The sequence below is a fragment of the Choloepus didactylus genome, chromosome 19, assembly GCF_015220235.1.
Source record: "Choloepus didactylus isolate mChoDid1 chromosome 19, mChoDid1.pri, whole genome shotgun sequence".
Classification (NCBI taxonomy): Eukaryota; Metazoa; Chordata; class Mammalia; order Pilosa; family Megalonychidae; genus Choloepus; species Choloepus didactylus.
Genome location: NC_051325.1, coordinates 17,582,155 through 17,600,357, shown reverse-complemented (window position 1 = coordinate 17,600,357; position 18,203 = coordinate 17,582,155). Strand labels below are relative to the sequence as shown.

General features: G+C 40.7%; 1 protein-coding gene across 4 annotated transcripts in view; it reads right to left on the bottom strand.

Annotated features, from left to right (window-relative positions):
• Positions 1-18,203, bottom strand: part of KIF16B (kinesin family member 16B) — a 306,240-nt gene that overhangs the window by 161,352 nt on the left and 126,685 nt on the right. For all 4 annotated transcript variants that reach the window (XR_005213209.1, XM_037812352.1, XM_037812353.1 and 1 more), the window contains exons 13-15: positions 8,663-8,782; positions 7,746-7,797; positions 5,920-6,057 (exon numbers count right to left, since the gene is read on the bottom strand). Coding sequence is in view for 3 of the 4 variants with exons in the window: in XM_037812352.1 (XP_037668280.1) it covers positions 5,920-6,057; positions 7,746-7,797; positions 8,663-8,782 (310 nt within the window). In the remaining variant the exon portion in view is untranslated. The remainder of the gene's footprint in view (positions 1-5,919; positions 6,058-7,745; positions 7,798-8,662; positions 8,783-18,203) is intronic.

Genomic DNA, 18,203 nt, shown 5'->3' with positions numbered 1-18,203 from the left:
ACCTTGAATGCCTATTAGGTTACTTTCTTAGGACAAGGCATAGCTATGAATCAGTATGAAGATCCAAAATAGAGTACAAGGCATCATTAACCTAAACAGGCATATTTTTTAAATGGATGCCTAATTTAGTTAAAAGTTCAAGATCAAAAGCCACTTAATAAAGATACTGCATAGGTGATATAATTATTATTTATCTGATGTACCTCAATCCACAAAAGGATTAGAAATGTAATCATAGCTATTATAAACAGAGTGGTAATGGAATAATAAGGAATTTCTTCTAACTAAATTAATAAGCTAACAATCTTTTGTGGGGGTTAGAAAGATAACCCCAAAATTAAATATTACGTTCTAGGCAGTTTCCGTATTAAACAGAATGTGTGGTAAAAGTTCATTTTTCAGTATGCTGCCTGGAACTGAGTGATTTTATCATAGAAACATCATTACAAGTAACAGCTTCCAGGCAAATCCACAAGAAAGGCGGTCGCTGTAACCTGCTCAGCCTAGTGACCCGGTGGCCTGGGCAGTGGGTGTGGAAGCTTCGAGGGAGCAGTCCACCGGCCAGGGCAACAAGGCCCAGTGCACCCTGCAGCAAACACTGGTGTCTGTGGGCTACTTGTGATTCAAGAACTTCATGTACTAAAGCATCTCGCCAAAGCAAGTCCTACAGGAATTCCTTCTCTGACGTCCCAGCGTGTGGTTCCAAAGACACCCCAGATGGTATTTTGGGTGCCTGGGTTTCTAAGAACAGTGACCAACGACAGGTAGGAAGAACAAGGCACGGGACTCACAAGTCCTAGACTCTAGTCACTGAAGTCTTTGGATCTCAGTTTAATCATACGGTTTGCTTAAAAACAAACAACCAACCTGCAATTCAATCTCAAAATATATGATTATAGAATGAAGTCACCCCCCCATTTGGGGACAATTAATTTATGCAACTATGTTCAGAATTTGTATAACATGAATAAACACAGTTCAACAATTATATAAAAATTATCAGTTTTCCTAGGAAAAATAGATGAAAATTCAAATATAAGGAGACACATACTGAATAAACAGAAGTTCCAAGATAGAAATATAATTTTTTATATGCAAGCAAATCAAATGAAATTAGGATCTAACCCCACAAAGGATATTTTTTACACGACAAAGTGATCCCAAAATTCCTTTGAAAAAACTAAATAGCACAAATAATAATAGCTACTTAGATGAAAATAGAGAGTAAAGCATTTTATAAAACAACAGATACTAAAACTAGGTGATATTGGCAGAAAGGTAGAAATACAGAGTATTGGAACAAAATGAAAAGTCAAGAAATAGATATGATGCTTTTTGTGTTTTCATTTTTTGTTAAGCTAATTTTTTTTCTTTAAAGGGAAGAGAGTATATGGTTGGGGAAATATTATACAATGTTGACAGAAAAAGGTTTACAATTTATGTACCAAGTGTACCCCAGACATACTAAATTAACAATTTCAAAAAGAAATCCTGAAAAAATGAAATCATCAAATCAAGGGGAAAATAACTTAAAAATGAACCAAGTGTTTATTGTGTTGAATATTGTGGCAGATTTCAACACCATTAAGGAAATCACAAACACAAGGCTAAGAGATTCAAGTAAATGAAAGGTGAATTTAACAAAATTATATTTAAATAGGAAACACTGTAATATTGGGGAAACAGCTGGATCGAATATGAGAAAGTGGTTGTAAAGATAACACACAGAAGATTTATTCAAATTAACCAGGAAAAAAAAATCAGGTTTTATTTTCCACAATTCTAGCAGGCAATAGTGAAACTGTTTTACTAGTGCATTAACAATGATATTGTAAAACACTGTAATGATAAACATCCACTGTGGCAGCAAGGTTACCACCTCTGACCTCCAGGAAGGGTGCAGCCAGTACAGTGCTCTGGGAAGGCCAAGCAGGAAAACACGCTCCTCTCACTCTGGGACCAGGGGACACTGTCTCGCACCATGACCCCTGCTCCAGCCCCTGCTGCCCAGAGGACTATCAACAGGGCCTCCACCTAAGGTGGGTCTGCCTGGGGTCTCTACTCCAGTTACAGAATTCCCTGGTGGGGTCACCTATGCACTGGGTACCCTCCTGCTGTCAGCACTAGAGACTGTGAATTCCCAGGCAGGAGTACCACTGAAAAGTCCTACCTGCTAACCTCTTGCCTATGCACCAATTATGGTAAATGTCTGGTCTCAGAGCATAGACAGTCTCTCCCCATAACTAATACTGCCCCAAGCCTCTGCTGCCTGGCAAGAATCTGCTTCTTCATCCCATATTACCAGGGCCCTTGCTCTTGTCCTGGTTGGAAAAAAGGAGGAAATGTCACTTTTATAATAATCACTGGGGCTCCCTGTGTCCTTGGTTTGGGGTGGTCACCTGCTACTGCTCACCTCTATTATTCCTGGATAGCTCCAGGGTACTCAGCTCTTTTCCAAATGCAACTTACCTCAAAACTGCAAAATATTTAAGAGTAGAAAATCAGATGGATAGGTTGATGGATGCGTGGATGATGTATGGGTAGATGCATGGGTGGGTGCTCCATCAATTACTGTTAGAACATCGTTGACGGGCTAAGCACTTCCTATAAAAGAAGGTGTACCTGGTCCATGCTACATGTCCTTGTTTCTAAGATGACTCCTTGCAACTGACTTCTGTTTATGACTTTGCTAATACCAATAAACAACACATCTTCTAGTCCCCATACCACCCAATTCCTACGTCACAGTAGGCACAAAAGCATCCTGTGTAGCCATGAACACTTGTAACTCTAATGACTATATACAATATACAAGAAGTGGTTAAGATACAATGTCAGCTTCTTGCTTCCCTTCCTTCTTTCATAACTCAGTCCCAAAGCCATTAGGCAAGGCTGGGCAAAGGAGGCATCAGCATGAGAGGAAAGCACCCAACACGGGGGGAGGGAGGTTTCTCAGCAAGGGAAAGGTGAGGACAGTAGTGGCCCAGCACAGGGTGTCAGAGCCCAAGCAGGAAGAGGAGAGGCCCTGCGTGAGTAGATGGGAGACTGGTTACCTGACAGGAGCCAGGTTTCCCACCGTCAGAAAAGGGAACTACAAGTAAGGAACAGGAAATACTAGAAAGAACACTATGGTACTGAGTTGAAATTAGAGGTACTGGCATGACCTCATGGTTATCAATATAGATCTTGGTTTCTAAGTACATTCTCCCCTAAAAAGAACCAAGGCTCTTCAGAGAAAGGGCTGATTCCAGGACAGTACAAGATGAGCCTGGAATGTTTTGTTATATCACAAAGTATGAAAGTGCTCATAGAAGGATGAGCAAGCCAAAGGGATGCAGAAGCCAGCTTGAAGGAACTCCCACTGGTCAAATCTGGGACAATTTGAGCACCAAAATAAATAATGATAAAAATGGGCTAAAACCTACTAAATCAAATAGCAAGTCATGTGCCTCTACTGATTCAAATAAATAAATGAATAAAAAAATGACAAGAAGAGAAAGCACTTTCTTACGGTAGAAAACCAATCAATAAACAAGATGGAATAATGAAATAAGAAAATGACCATCCGGCAACCATCAGAATAAAAATTCAGTCAAAACACATCAGCCAATGCAAAACCAGAAGGTGAAGGTATCATAAGGAGTCAAATATTTATGATCTAAAGAATCTTTCCAATGTACTTATAATAACATAGGGAAAAAGAGTAACGTGATAGTGAAGAAACCTGGGAAGTACCACCTACATCAAGTGATCAAAGTGAACATCAACAGAAATCATTTAACACCTGATGGGATATGAGAAAAACACAGCATCATTTCTCTGATATTCCTACCAAAAATGCATAATCTTAATTGAATCATGAGGAAACAGCAGATAAACACAAATTAAGGGATGTTCTACAATGTGTCTGACCTGCAGTTTTCAAATGTGTCAGTCATAAAAGTCAAGGAAAGACCAAGGAGCTCTTCCAGACTGAAAGAGACCGAGAAGACGTGACCGCCACGTGCAGCAGAGGAGGCGGGATGGAGAGCTGGACCCATGAAGGACGCTACTGGGACAGATGGTGAAACTCGAATGGATGCTGAGGGTTTGGATGGTGGGAAGGTGTCAGTGTCAGCTCCTATCTGAGGTGGTTGTATTCTGGTTGCATGGGAGGATGCACGGTCTCTCAGTATTGGGTTGGTGGGCTATTACATTAGCAATTCACTTTCAAATGGTTCTGACATTTAAAAGTTCTCTGCGGCATTCCTGAAATTTTTCAATAATATTGAACTAATTTCAAAAGAAAAAAAAGATACCAGATTCTGTAAACAATGTACACTATAATTATAAATATTCATAAACACCATATAAATCACAGAAATACAATTAGTAAAAGAAATCAATGTGAAACAGATCTGGTTAAGACTAGGGCAAACCGGGCCAAAGGGTAAAGGTCAAAACTGACTGTGTTTTAAAACTTCAACTTCCATGTGAGACCAAGGGAAGAGATGTCTATTTGGTGCAGAATCCATATTTTCTAAACAGTGTAACTCTACAGTCGGTTTGTTCGAACACCACGATTGCATGGAGCTTTGAATAGGAAGTGAGATACGGTGGGTTGGTATAAGTTAGAGTGAAATAGTAACACATCCCAAAGTAATTTGGGCAGAGAATAAAAAATACATTACAACCCCCCACCACCACCACCCCAAGGAGCTGGGGGAAGGTGCAGAAGTGTTGGACTTCCTCACCTGGACTGGTGTTGTTGTCACAAACACTGGGACTGGCGATTTGATGGGCCGAGCCCTCTATCATGGGACTTGCCCTTGTGGGGCTCATTACTGCAAAGGAGAGGCTAAACTTGCATATAATTGTGCCTAGGAGTCTCCCCCTGAGTGCCTCTTTGTTGCTCAGATGTGGCCCTCTCTCTCTCTAACTGAGCTACCTTGCAGGTGAACTCACTGCCCTCCCCCCTATGTGGGACCTGACTCCCAGGGGTGTAAATCTCCCTGGCAACGTAGGATATGACTCCCAGGGATGAATCTGGACCTGGCATCATGAGATTGAGAATATCTTCTTGACCAAAAGGGGGATGGAAAATGAGACGAAATACTTTCAGTAACAGAGATTTCAAGTGGAGTCAAGAGGTCACTCTGGTGGATATTCTTATGCACTATATAGGTAACACCTCTTAGGTTTTAATATATTGGTATAGCTAGAAGTAAATAACTGAAACTACCAAACTCCAACCCAGTAGTCTGGACTCCTGAAGATGACTGTATAATAATGTAAATTACAAGGGGTGACAGTGTGATTGTGAAGGCCTTGTGGATCACACTCCCTTTGTCTAGTGTGTGGATGGATGGTAGAAAAATGGGGAGAAAAACTAAATGACAAATAGGGTGGGATGGGGGGGATGGTTTGGGTGTTCTTTTTTTTTTACTTTTAGTTTTTATCCTTATTCTGATTCTTTCTGATGTAAGGAAAATGTTCAGAAATAGATTGTGGTGATGAATGCATAACTATATGATCATACTGTGAATAGTTGATTGTATACCATGGATGATTGTATGGTATGTTAATATATTTCAATAAAACTGAATTTAAAAAAAAAATGAATGTATTAAGCTTTTGCACTTGAAGGGGACTTTTTAACTTATAAAAACGCCTTTAATATTGACATATTTCCATAACAGCAATAACTTTTAAGACAACAACCTACATGCTCATGTTTAATTCAACATTACAATGGGTATTATAAAGAAGCCCTTTAGCTAAAGAGCAGAGAAAACAGCACAAGGAAGCAATTTTCACCCTTTTCCTCCCTAATCAGTGACTAATTATAAATTATAAGATACTCATATTCTCCCATTGCCTAGTTAACCTATTTCCAGTAACAATATATACAAAGAACTCTGGAAACCAGAACACAGATACCTTGGTTTAGGTGTGTGGCCTCCATGATCTGAACACCATTCACAGAACACTGGGACCCACTAAGGGGTATCAGAGTCACTGTCCCCCCAACATTTTCGAAGACACAGTGCTCACTCTCCAAGTCAAGGCCGTGAAGAACTATGTTATAAAAACAAAGGAGAAAGAAAATTTTTTCTCTGATATCTACTACAATGAGTCACAGCTCTTTTTTTTCAGCTTTTTTTCCCCATCTTGAATACCCTTCCCTGTCATGAACATTCTATAAAGTGAACATTTACATCTAGAGAGAAAACTGAATTTCAGGAATTGTGGCATCAACTGTCAGAACTGGAGGTATCCCCCGAATGTTATCACAAAGGGTCTGGGCATCACCTGTATAAAGAAGTAAGTTTGGGATGTTAATTTACTTTTGTTAATTTCTACAAGGAGAAAATAGTGAAGTAACTTGTCTTAACTGATTACTACTGAGTTGATCTATCTGATACCAAGTAAATTTATTTCACCAGCCACCCAGAAGACACAGAGAAATGAAAGTGGCAAAAGGTTTCTGCCAGTCAGTCTTCTATGACCCCCACACTTAGAGATATGATGTTCCTGGAGCGGAAACCGAAGGTGAGTTTGGTACGGCATGAGTCTTGGGATGCCTGAGGAAGTCTCTGGGAAGCAGTCTTGGGATGCACATTGCCATACCCTGTGCCAATTAGGACAGAATTTGACCTGCACAGACCTCTCAGACAGCATGTGGCTGCTTAAGTTTACCTAATCAGGTATGACTACCCTGGGTTATTGTTACTAGACAAATGGCTAGGCCCAGATATGAGCACCTGTCAAGTAAACCTATACTATTTTAACCCAGCTATCTTGGCCAGCTTCTCAGGAGTACAAGCAAGTAACTCCCACTACTCCCAAGAGTTGAACTACTGAACTTCTCCATTCACAGAAAGTACATGTTCTCACCACTCACCATCAATTATAGTGACCCCAAAGGTCAAATACATAATTCAATGATTAGAAAAAGAGGCCTGAAGCCTAGTTCTACTCAAAAAAAAAACAGTCGAACCTTGGGGACTTCTGGGAACTGGCTTTCAACTCTCCCAGTTTTACAGTAGATACACGTTGGAACATGCTAGGGTAGGCTTGATGAATGACTTACACTTGGCAAGGAAGCAGCTTCAAAGCCGGCAACTTTAGAAACAGCTGGGAAGATAGAATTCCTACCCCTCCCATCCCCCATCTGCCACGTATACATACTCACACCACCACCACCACCATCACTACCACCAAGAACTGCCTACGTTATGCCGTTAAGGCAGGACCTCACCCAGCTCAGGCCAAATCACTGGTTGTCTATGGGCCTCATGAAGATTTCTGGGAAACCCAGGAAGTACGCGTCCTTCTGGGAGTATGCTGTGTTGTCTCCTACTTGCCAGAGTCATCTTTGTGCAGACAAGTATCTATGGCCTTCCCATTAAAAAGGCCATATACTTTATCTGTGCTTGCTGGCATATTCCCATCAATTACTACCACACTGTGACAAATCTACAGTGATTTAAACAATTGTATTCTTGAAAGAGGTGACAGGGTATAGAATGCATGAAGGGTAGAGGGGGAAGGAGTCACAGTTCCATTTTATTCACTAAATTAATTTTTCTGTTATTCTTTTAAATTGTGTCCAAAATTACAAAACCATATATAATGATCAATAGGGGATTTGAAAAGGTTTTTTTTTTTTTATGATTACTTCAATGCCTATCATTCCAAAGGCTCTTCATTAAATATGATTTTTAAAAAATCATTGAGAACAGATAATTGACAAAGATTCTCACCAATATCTTGTTCCGTTGAAGCATCTTCTCTACCAACATGTGTCTGACCTTCCTGGGAAGAAAAAACAAGCAAAATGTATTAGTTAAGAATAGAGGAACAGCTTGTTTTACCGTTTTTCATTTAAGCCCAAGCACCTGGTGACCACTGGGGTGAGGAATCCCTGGCAGGCCAGAGCCTCAGAGTACTTCGAGTCCACGGAGGCCCGGTCAACAGTACCCTGTGCTGTCTGGGAAATGCTGGCAGATGCTTACTGCTCAACGATGGCAACACTGCCATCTTGGCAAGCACTGATACTGCTCTCATGCAGTCATCTCACTGATGTTCCCCCATTCTTTCTGGCGAGTTTGTCCTCTGGTGGCTGGGGGTGTCCTTGTGTCTGAAGTTATAGTTTATGAGAGCCACAAAATCCAGTGCAGTACCATTCTCATTTTAAGACACGGATCAGGGAGAGGATACTACAGCCAAGGTCACAGAAGCAACAATGGAAACTGATGTAGAATTCTGCTCCCTTGACATGAAGAGGCTGCTCAGGGTGAAGCCCAATAATACAGGCAGGAGGTACAATTTTGCAATTACCACAAAGGACCAGGAACCTGTACATGAAAATCCCAGACTGAGGTGCTTTTCTTCCTCAGTCTGTTTATCTTTTTGTTCTGAGGTCCCTCTTACTGATTCTACAAAACAGAAGCCAAAGTGAATGAATCATCACTTAAGCTTTTGAATTATATAAACAAGGAAACTTCCAACTCCACAGAGTCCCAATTAACTGATAAAACTCCCCGATGGGTTCAAGGATTTGCTGTATATTCTTAAATTTAGTTGTGTTCATGGTCATAGAGTATTATAATAAACCTTGCTAGTGTCCAAAGGGAAAACTCAAAACAGAATGAGAATGTTCGACAGAAGGGGTTTCTACCTTCAAGTGATATAAGATGATTCCAGTACTCAGAAGGTCATCATCAATGCCAATCAAATGGGGCAGTTCAGAATCCAAAACAACTCCAATCCCTTCTTTCCGAAGGGCTAGAGTTTGTTCCTGAAATTTGAGGAAAAGAAAAGGAAAAGGTTACTTTGTGACCTGTTACAGGTTCAATTGTGTCCCCCCTGGGAAAAGATAACTGCCTAACAGATGTTCTTTAGAGTGTTAAAATGAGCAACATTTTATTTCCTGTCCAAAAAAAAGGAAAATGGGCCTTGAACTTCATGTCAAAATCCTGACATATGGTAGGCAAAGTAAACTTGGAGTATATAAGAGCTCAACACAGAATGAATTAAATTCATGCCTGATACATAACTTCTTCAAAGCTAACTCAAATCTCACCTTCCTACCCAACTATCAAGTACCAAGTACCCTTTCTCCCTCTTCAGAAGTTTTGTTTCACTCAATATCTAGACGTGCTTTACTTGCTGGCTCTTCTCCCCAGTTACTATTGAGGAACTGTCAGTGTTCCTATCCAAGAGCAACCCTTTCCTGGGCTAATCGCACCTCACCAGAGGGACCCGACTGTTACAGGTTCAATTGTGTCCCCCCTGGGAAAAATATGCTCAAGTCCTAACCCCAAGTACCTAAAATGTGACCTTATTTGGAAATACTGCAAGTGGGGAAGGGCAGGCCCCTAATCTAATATGACCAGTACCCTTATAAGAAGAGAAGAGGTAGCCACAGGCGAGAAGACCATGTGATGACGATGTAGTGACTGAAGTGCTGCAGATGCGAGCAAAGGAACGCCAAGATTGCCATCAAGTCCCAGAAGCTAGGAATAGGCAAGGAAGGATTCTCCCCTACAGGTTTCAGAGAGCACAAGGTCTGCCGACACCTTAATTCCAGACAGCTGGACTGCATAATGGAGTCAACACATTTCTGCTGTTTTAAGCCACCCAGTTTATGGTTCTTTGTTACAGCAGTTCTAGGAAACTAAGACACTGACCCTCTGTCTCCTGCAATGTCATCACTCACTGTTTTGATGATCTCATACTGTTTTTTACTTTACCTGACATCTACGTGCTGATGACTCTCAAATTTAAATCTCCAAGCAGACTTTTCCCCTAAACTCTGCACTCGTGTATAAATTACTTTCCTACTTAATAAATCTGTGGGGATGCCAAACAAGCAGCTCAAATTTAACATGTCATATTAAAAAAAAAAAAAGAAAGAAAAAAAAAACAGCCCTTGAATCCCACTGCCTCCCCAAACCTAGAGATTATCCCATCTCAGTAAATGCTAACCCTCTTTACAGGGTTGCCCTTTGCTCCTTTCTTTCCCTAAACCCTACATACTTGGTGTTGGTTGACTCCACCTTCCTTCAAAACATGCCCCAATCAGGAAACTTCCTATCATCTGCACCACTCCCCTGGGCCCAAAACATCATCTTGCACCTGGATTATTGCAATAATCAATCCACCACTCTTGCCCCCATGGCGGAGCCTCAACTCAGCAGCCAGGGGGTATCAGGGCAGGTCACCTCTCTGCTCAAATCCTTTAAATGCCCCCCATTCCACTTAGATAGAAGCCAAAGTCTTTGTAATAACCTACAAAATTCTACAAGCTCTCATCCTCTGCTACCCTCCTGCACCTTTTCCTCTTGCTTACTCCTCTTTAGGGACCTATGGCTCATTGCTTGTTCCTCAGATTTGCCAAGCCAGTCTCCATCTCAGGGCTTTAGTCATTGCTGCTCCTTCTGTCACTGCTATTCCTTCTCTTCTCCCAGAGCAAGGTTTCTAGATGCCAGCAGTATTGACGTTTTGGACCAGATAATTCTTTGCTATGGGGGCCGTCGTGTGCACTGCAGGATGTTTAGCATCTTCCCACTATATGCCAGTAGCACACTGTACCACCTCTTTCATCCCCCCAACTGTTGTGACAACCAAAAATGTCTCCAGATATTGTCAAATGACCCCTGGGGATGCAAAACTGGCCTCAGTTGAGAAGCACTACCCTACATACATACATAACTTGGCCCCTTAGTTCCTTCAGGCCTCTGCTCAAAAGCCACCTTCTCCATCACCCCAGACAAAACAGCAATCACCCAACTTCCTCATACCAATTTATTTCTCTCCTTAGCAATTATTACTATTTGGTATGTAACATACACAGTAGTTTATTACTTGTCTCCCTGACTAGAATGCAACCCAGTACCTATTTAATACCAGGTGCATAATAGCTGCTCAATTACTGTCTATCAAATGAATGAATAATTGAGTAGGTACACAGAGTTCAAAGGGATACAGGAAGGAGAGCAAGTAGCAGCCACTCAGGAAAGAGATCAGCAGGCTTAACAACAGGTCCATGTGGTCCACAATGAAAGACTTCTAGAATTAGGCTTCTAGGGACAACTTAGGGGGGAAGCAGACAAATTCCGGAAGATTGAAGGTGAAAATCTCAGTCTTGAGTTTGCACTGTGCTGAGTTCAGACTGAGTCACATCGAAGAGCAAAACATTGTCCTCATTACTGCAGGTGTGATGGGAACCATAAAGGGCAAGTTCCAAGCTACTAACTAGGGCTCCTTCTCAGAGATACTGCTAGTGAATCTCTTTCCCTACCCTCAGTCCCATCCCTATAATCAGAGGGCAGTCACCAAGAAACATACACCTCTGCTACTCCAATGCCCCCTACTGCCTGAATCACAACTACTCCTCACAGTCCTTTAATTAATATATGCATGTTGTGTCATTTAAATATTAAAATAATGTACAAAGCCTGCCATTCTCTAGGTAAAGGATTCAGAACTTCTCAAGCTAGTGTAAGACTGTTAGTGCAGAACTCAAACTTGCTGATGAGAGCTCCTAAGAGGCTCTGGGAAGAAAGAAGACTCTCCCTCAAGCCTTCTCTATAGACATTTGAGTCTCAAATGTGCACACAGAGCTGGAATCAGGCAAGTGGGTGATGGAACGAGGAGGCAAAAAAAAAAAAAAAAAAACCAAACATACATAAAAATCACCCCTTGAAAGAAAGCAATTTAATTTAACAACCATTAAATAGATATGCAGAGAAAATGACCAATGCATAACTTAGATTCAAGAAAAGGAAATGAAGCATATCATTGTTCCTCAATTACTCCTTTTATCAGCCCCACTCGCATTCTATGGCTCAGAACCTTGGCCTTGGAGGTCACAGGCTTCAGTAATCTTGATTTACTATACCAAAGCCCTTGCAAATCTTAGCCAAAATGAGCACTCTAAATAAACCAACTCCTACCCCGACCTCTATGATACTGGTAGAACTCGTACTTTTCTTCCTACCCATGGAATTCAAGCAGAAGTGGAGAGTATGTGATTGTTTTGGGTAAGATATATATTGAAATGGAGAATTTAGTCACGTAGCTACATTTGATAACACAGTGTCCTCTCTGGAAGGTCTGGCAGTTCTGAGCCCAGACAATACTCATGCACAATTGCCCTGTGGCAATGAACTGTTCCAGGCCTTTAGGTTCATGTGAAAAGGAAGGGACTAGTCTCATAAGTCCAGAGACATATGCATTTTCTTTCTGCATAACAGTGGATAATAACCTCAAAAAAGGCAATATTTTAAACTCTAGTAGCTCTCATTCTAACTAGAGAAATTGCTTTGGACTGCATCCCAGCTTAATATTCCTTTTTTTTTTAAACCATTAAAAAACTTGTTTTTCCTTCCTTGAAACAAGTTACTCACAGACTTTGAAAACCATTTCAAATTCATAACTGGAGTTTTTTGGTCAAAAGCATATTTGCGCTCTTGCTCTCTCTCTCTTCCTCTCTCTCACACACAGACACCCATATATAATGGGTAAAATCTGAATTAAGAGAAAGTTTTCCAGAATTGGAAGTGAGGGCAGATGAATTTATGATTAATGCTGCCCTGAAGCTCTATGACATTCAAGTTGCATTCAACTACATGATATTATAAAAGTGTCACCTCATAAAACTAAAAACAAGGGTTTAAATCACTGCTCAAGTGAAAAAGTAATTTCAGACAAAAATATCTGTCATGTATAAAATATTTATTGAGTGGCATCTACAGTTATACATAATTTATATAATCCCTCTTTGATAAGATGAAATACTTAACATAGCAGAGCTGGTCATCCCTCCCTCACCAGGCACACAAGATCCCAAAGAAAGAAGTAAAATATTTAGAGTTGCCATATTTTGTACTGAACAAAGCTTACACCAACCAAGCTGATTAGGATGAAAAGGAAACTATAGTTTAACTAAAAGTGCCAAAACACTGAATCAGCTTATTTTAAACAATTTGCGCATTACATTTTCAAATTGTATGCTCAGTATGTTTTCCTTAAATACCCAGACACCTACTTGGGTAAAGCACCTCTGGATTCAAAGCATGCATCCAATGCCAGGACTGGCAAAGCATCAGTCTTATGCCACATTCCATTGGCCAAAATGTGTTAAAGGGCTACCCAAATGGAGAGAAGACCACACAAGGGCATGAATGATGAAGGCATGCTCATTGGGGCAATCCAAGTAACCCACTACCATACATGTTGATTGGGTTGGGCAGGGATTCTCTTTGTTTTGGTCACAACTACATCTTTAGTATCTAACACTGTCTGACAAAACTCAATTGACTCTTTCTTTCTTTCATGAATTAATAAGCAAAAACCAATACAAAAACTTAACAACAAAAAACCTATTTTTCCCTCTTGGGCAATCTATCTAGAGCTAGATCTTGCTTAGAAAATATTGGGAAGAGTTTGATAGTGTTGTCTGCCCCAGCTAAATTAAGAGTTCTCTAAGAGTAAACTGCCCTTGCTCACACTGAGTATCTTACATAGATTCAGATGTACCAGGCACACAGTAGGTACTCACTAAGTGCTGCTTATTTGGCACCATGGGAAATAAGTGACTTTAAGTGGATTTTTTTTTTTCTGGATAGCTCAGGATTAAATGTCAGAATCCTTTTGTGGGACTTTATTCTAAGGAGACTAATCTGTTTCACCAACCAGCAGAATTTTGTAGAAGTGACTTACATCATAAAATACTTAATTTCTGCAAACCCCATAACAAACACTTAGCAGAAGGGGGAGTGGGGGTGCCAAACATGGACGCAGAGCACAAGCCCAGTGTGGATGTGAGCAAGGAGGAAGGGAGGAAGTCAGGCAGATGGGTCTGCTTTTACAAAAAGAAAAATCATCCTCTAGAAAAGCTACTTTTGAATTTAAAAAAAAAGGGGGGGGGGTATAAGACTTTATTTGAATTTAACAGAAGAAAAAGAAACTGAAGCATTTGTCGGATTCCAACCAAATAGTTCTTGAATGACATCTGTGTGAATTTGGAGCCACATCTTGGGTCTTACTTCCCATCCCTCAAAATGTTGAGGACATGGCTCCATTGTCTCCAGAAACTGAATGATGCTCTAAGCAACTATGAAGCTAGCCTGACTCTTAGACCAAGGTAGATAATTCGATTTTCTGCCTGGATGTTTGAGGAATTTTTCCTTTATCCTTGAAATTCAATAACTTTAATTAGGTTAGATCTCAGGGTTGAACATTCCGTACTATAAATTTTCCTGAAACACAATACATTTGTCTTATCTGCAGACTCAATTCTTTTATTTACTTTTCTGTTCATGAATACTGTTTGGTATTATATTCCATCTTTTGTTTCATTTATTCCTACTTCGGGGATACCAATGGTCCTTATATTGCATTGTCTTTGTCTTCCGTATCATTTAGCTTCTGATTGCTTTAATTTCTTGACTGTATTCATTTGTGTTCACTGAGATTATCAAGCCTTTACTTTCTTACTAATTCAATTTTCAGTGGTATTTATTCTATTCCCAGATATTACTAACTTTATTTATTAGTCGTGCAATGTTGTTGTTTTGGACCTCAAAGTTTTCTTTAAGTCTACAATCTCCTTTTTCATCTCATTCTGCTTTTCATTGTCATCTAGCTTTGTTTACTGAATTTGTGTTTCTCATTAAGTTGTTCTACAGAATGAAATGATTGTAAGGAATTCCCTTCTATGCCCTGAGGTGTGTTTTCATCTAGATTGGGATCTTGCCTTTTGCACACTATATTATTTTTTTATTTTCCTTTTCCCCCATCAGGTCATCCATCCGTCTAGCACTACAGTCATGTTTATGTAGTTGCCCTGCTTTTTATCTTTGTCTTGTGCATGCGTAGGTCTGTCTGTCCAGAAATTTCCTTTGGTCAAACATAGGATGGGCAACTCCTTGCCATGTGTCCTGCCAATCTGTGAATTATTCTGGTCTGAAGGCTGAGTAGTCTGCATTCTATCTGCTTTTCTCTATCCAGATGGAAGGATAAAGGGACAGGAGACCTCAACTGAGACACTGCAAAGTCTTGTTTGAGTTCCTAGAGTTTGCCCTCTCTTTGCAATGGTCATTAAATATCCTCTATGGGGCTTATTCCTCCTGGTTGGGGGGACCATTCCCTCAGCTTCTTATTGTTCCCCAGACCTTAACTTACAGTCCCCTTTGCTTTTGGTTTCACCCCAGTTATCACCATCAGCCATTTCCATCACTCCTCAATCAGAACAGGAAAGTCAACTTGTCTCTCTCCAGATCTGAGGATGGTGGGGAGACTTTTCAGAATTCTCACTGATTCAGCTCCTGAGGTGAATGAAGGCTTAGGAGCACCCCACCCCACCCCACCCCCCAACTCACACAAAACCTTCTCTTTCCTCGGTGGCCAGCTCATGACCTCAATGTTCGTCCGTTTCCTATCCATGATTTCACACTAGTGTTGCAGCTGCAGATTTGTTTATTTGTTTTGCTTTTTATTATTATTTTCTCCTTTCCTTGAAATCCATGCTATCATCTCCAACTACCTCTTTAACCTCAAAGTTAAGCATAGGATTTCAACAGACTACAAAAAAAGAAGGGAGAAAACAAGGGTACTCCAGGTTTAAGAGATTTCTCAAGCAAAGATACAGAGGCAGAAAACATGGGTACATACACGAGGAACCACTGGATTCCTACTTTCACTGTTAAGCCTGGAAAAATGGTCTGGAGCGCCATGCAGAAAGGTCATTATTTGATTCAGACACCAGAAAGCCACTGAGAAATTTGAAAATGGGGAACTGGATAATGCCCAAGAAAGTGAATCTGGAAAGTATGTGTAGGATGACACGACCAAAGGAAAAAGGCAGGTGTCAATAGAAAGGAAGGGACAGTGTGAGAGATACTGTGGAGGTAGAATGACTCGATGTAACAATCAATGTATACTGACTGCCATTAAGTAAATACATTCCCCTTATCTATTTTACATTCTTCTCTTAATAAGAAATAAGGAAAACTGACAAACGTCAAAAAGAGTTTTATTGCTAAAGGAAAAAAAAAAAATACCTACCATTTCCTAGTCATACTGTCCAGGCAGCTTAGTAAAGATATTGTTTACTTGTTAAAAATCAGTCCCCAAGTTGACTAGCAAATGTTGTCAAGTATCACATTTTTTTTAATAATATACAAATGCTAAACAGTCATCGTTAACACAAACAAATTAGCTCTGAAGTCTTGAAAGTACACCTCAAGCTGGTGTTCACCCAGAAGATACTGCTCCTTGTGCACTCTTTTGCATACATGAAGAATCCTGTCCATCTAACAGTAGAAGTAAACAGTCAACAAGATTTCCAGGAAGATACCAACAAAGCTACATCTTGTCAACTGCCTCAACTACTATCCCATCTGCCTCCACCCAACCTGAACAAGTTATGACAAAAGGGATAAGAATCCCCTTTGTATGCCTCCAACCAATAACTTTTTATTTCTGCTACTTTTCCAAAGGGAAAGATAAAGTGAGTAAAAAACAATATTTTCTAGCTGGTTTACATGTTGTATGCCCCTGTAAAGCCAAATGGTAACACGCAATCCTTCATGTGAGAGCTCTACTGATTGTGCTTATTAAATCACAATCAGATTAAAAAACAAAACAAAACTACCTATGAAAACTACCTACTTAATTGGAAAAGAATCCTTGTCTATTCAGAGAAGGGATAAGATACAAGCAACCAATGTACCAGAATACCTTGTATAGTGATTTGTCTACAGCCAGCTACGGCTAACTTTTGTTTCCCCTAGACTTAAAAGCAAACTTGTATTTGTTTGGTTTGGAACAGCTGCACCAAGATAGAGTTTTCATCACCTTATTTCTATGGAGGAGCTATGAGTACCTATTCACCTGGAGATCTTGGTAAGAGACCTAAAATAAATCCTCATGTCATTTCTTTCAACAGAAGAATTTAATGAAAATAACACTGACATCCATGCCTGTCATTCACCACATCTCCACAGGAAAAGTAAGAAGAATAAGAGCAGAATAAATTTGATGCTAAATATCATATCAGATCTGGTGCTAACAGAAAAGGGAAAGAAAAGTCTGGGCAAGATAAGGGGCTCGAAATCTAACTAAACTGAAAAGGTGTGGCAGATAAGCAGGAGTCTACGGAGGCAAGGGGACCAGATGGTGGGATCAGCCTCTATCAGAACGAGGCTCCAGGAAGGAGGTTCATCTCTAGGTGGGAAGGCAGAATCCAGTGGGTATACCTGGAAGTCACATCCCCTCTACCTCAAACTCCACAGACAGACCCTCAGCAGATCCTGTCAGCTAGACCTGCATGATATGGTCCAAGTTGTTAACTCCTTACTGTCTCTACTGCCCTGGATCCAGCTACCACCATCTCCTGCCTGCAGTCTCTGTCTCCCCCACTGGTCTTCCCACTTCCCCTCTTGCCACCCTTCAATCTAGTCTCTATATGGCAGCCAGAGCCATCTTTCTAAAATGTCAAGAGGTCATACAGAAAACCCTAAGTGATTTCCCACACATTTAGAATAAAATCCCAACTCTCCCCTAGGACCCCCACACTTCAATTAATCTGCCCTCTGCCTACCCCTCCAACCTCATCCCTTCTACTCTCCACTTGACTCCCAACATGCCAGCCAGGGCAGCCCCCCTCATTCCCACAGCAGCCCTTTATATGTGCTGACCCCCCAAGCCTGGGAAATTCTCCCCCTAGATTTTTGTGGCTTGACCCTTCTTGTCAATCAAATCTTATGGCGCATCAGTATGTTTTCTTAGGATTGGAGACATCAGTGAGTGAGATGGACAAGGTCTTTGCTTGGATAAGGCAACTCCACCCCTACTCCCAGTCACGCCCTATCATTCCACCTGGCTCACTGTTTTCACAGCACTCAAGGTTATGAAAAGTATCTCATACATCAGTTTATTGTTCTGCCCACTCCTCCAAAAAGTAAACAGTGAGGTCCAGGTCAACATGTGAATCCCAAAGGGAGGTCAAGATGGGGTCAGTGTGAGTCAAACTATGGAGCAGTATCATGACCTCTGACCCAAGGGTCAACACTGTCTCTTATCAGTCCTGTTTTGACACTCCTTGCCAGGCAAGGGCAGCAACTGAACCTCCAAATAATAACTGAATACAGCCAGAAAAAGTTGGACGCTTATTAGGGAATCCTGTTTAAATATTAAGGTTTGATTCTATA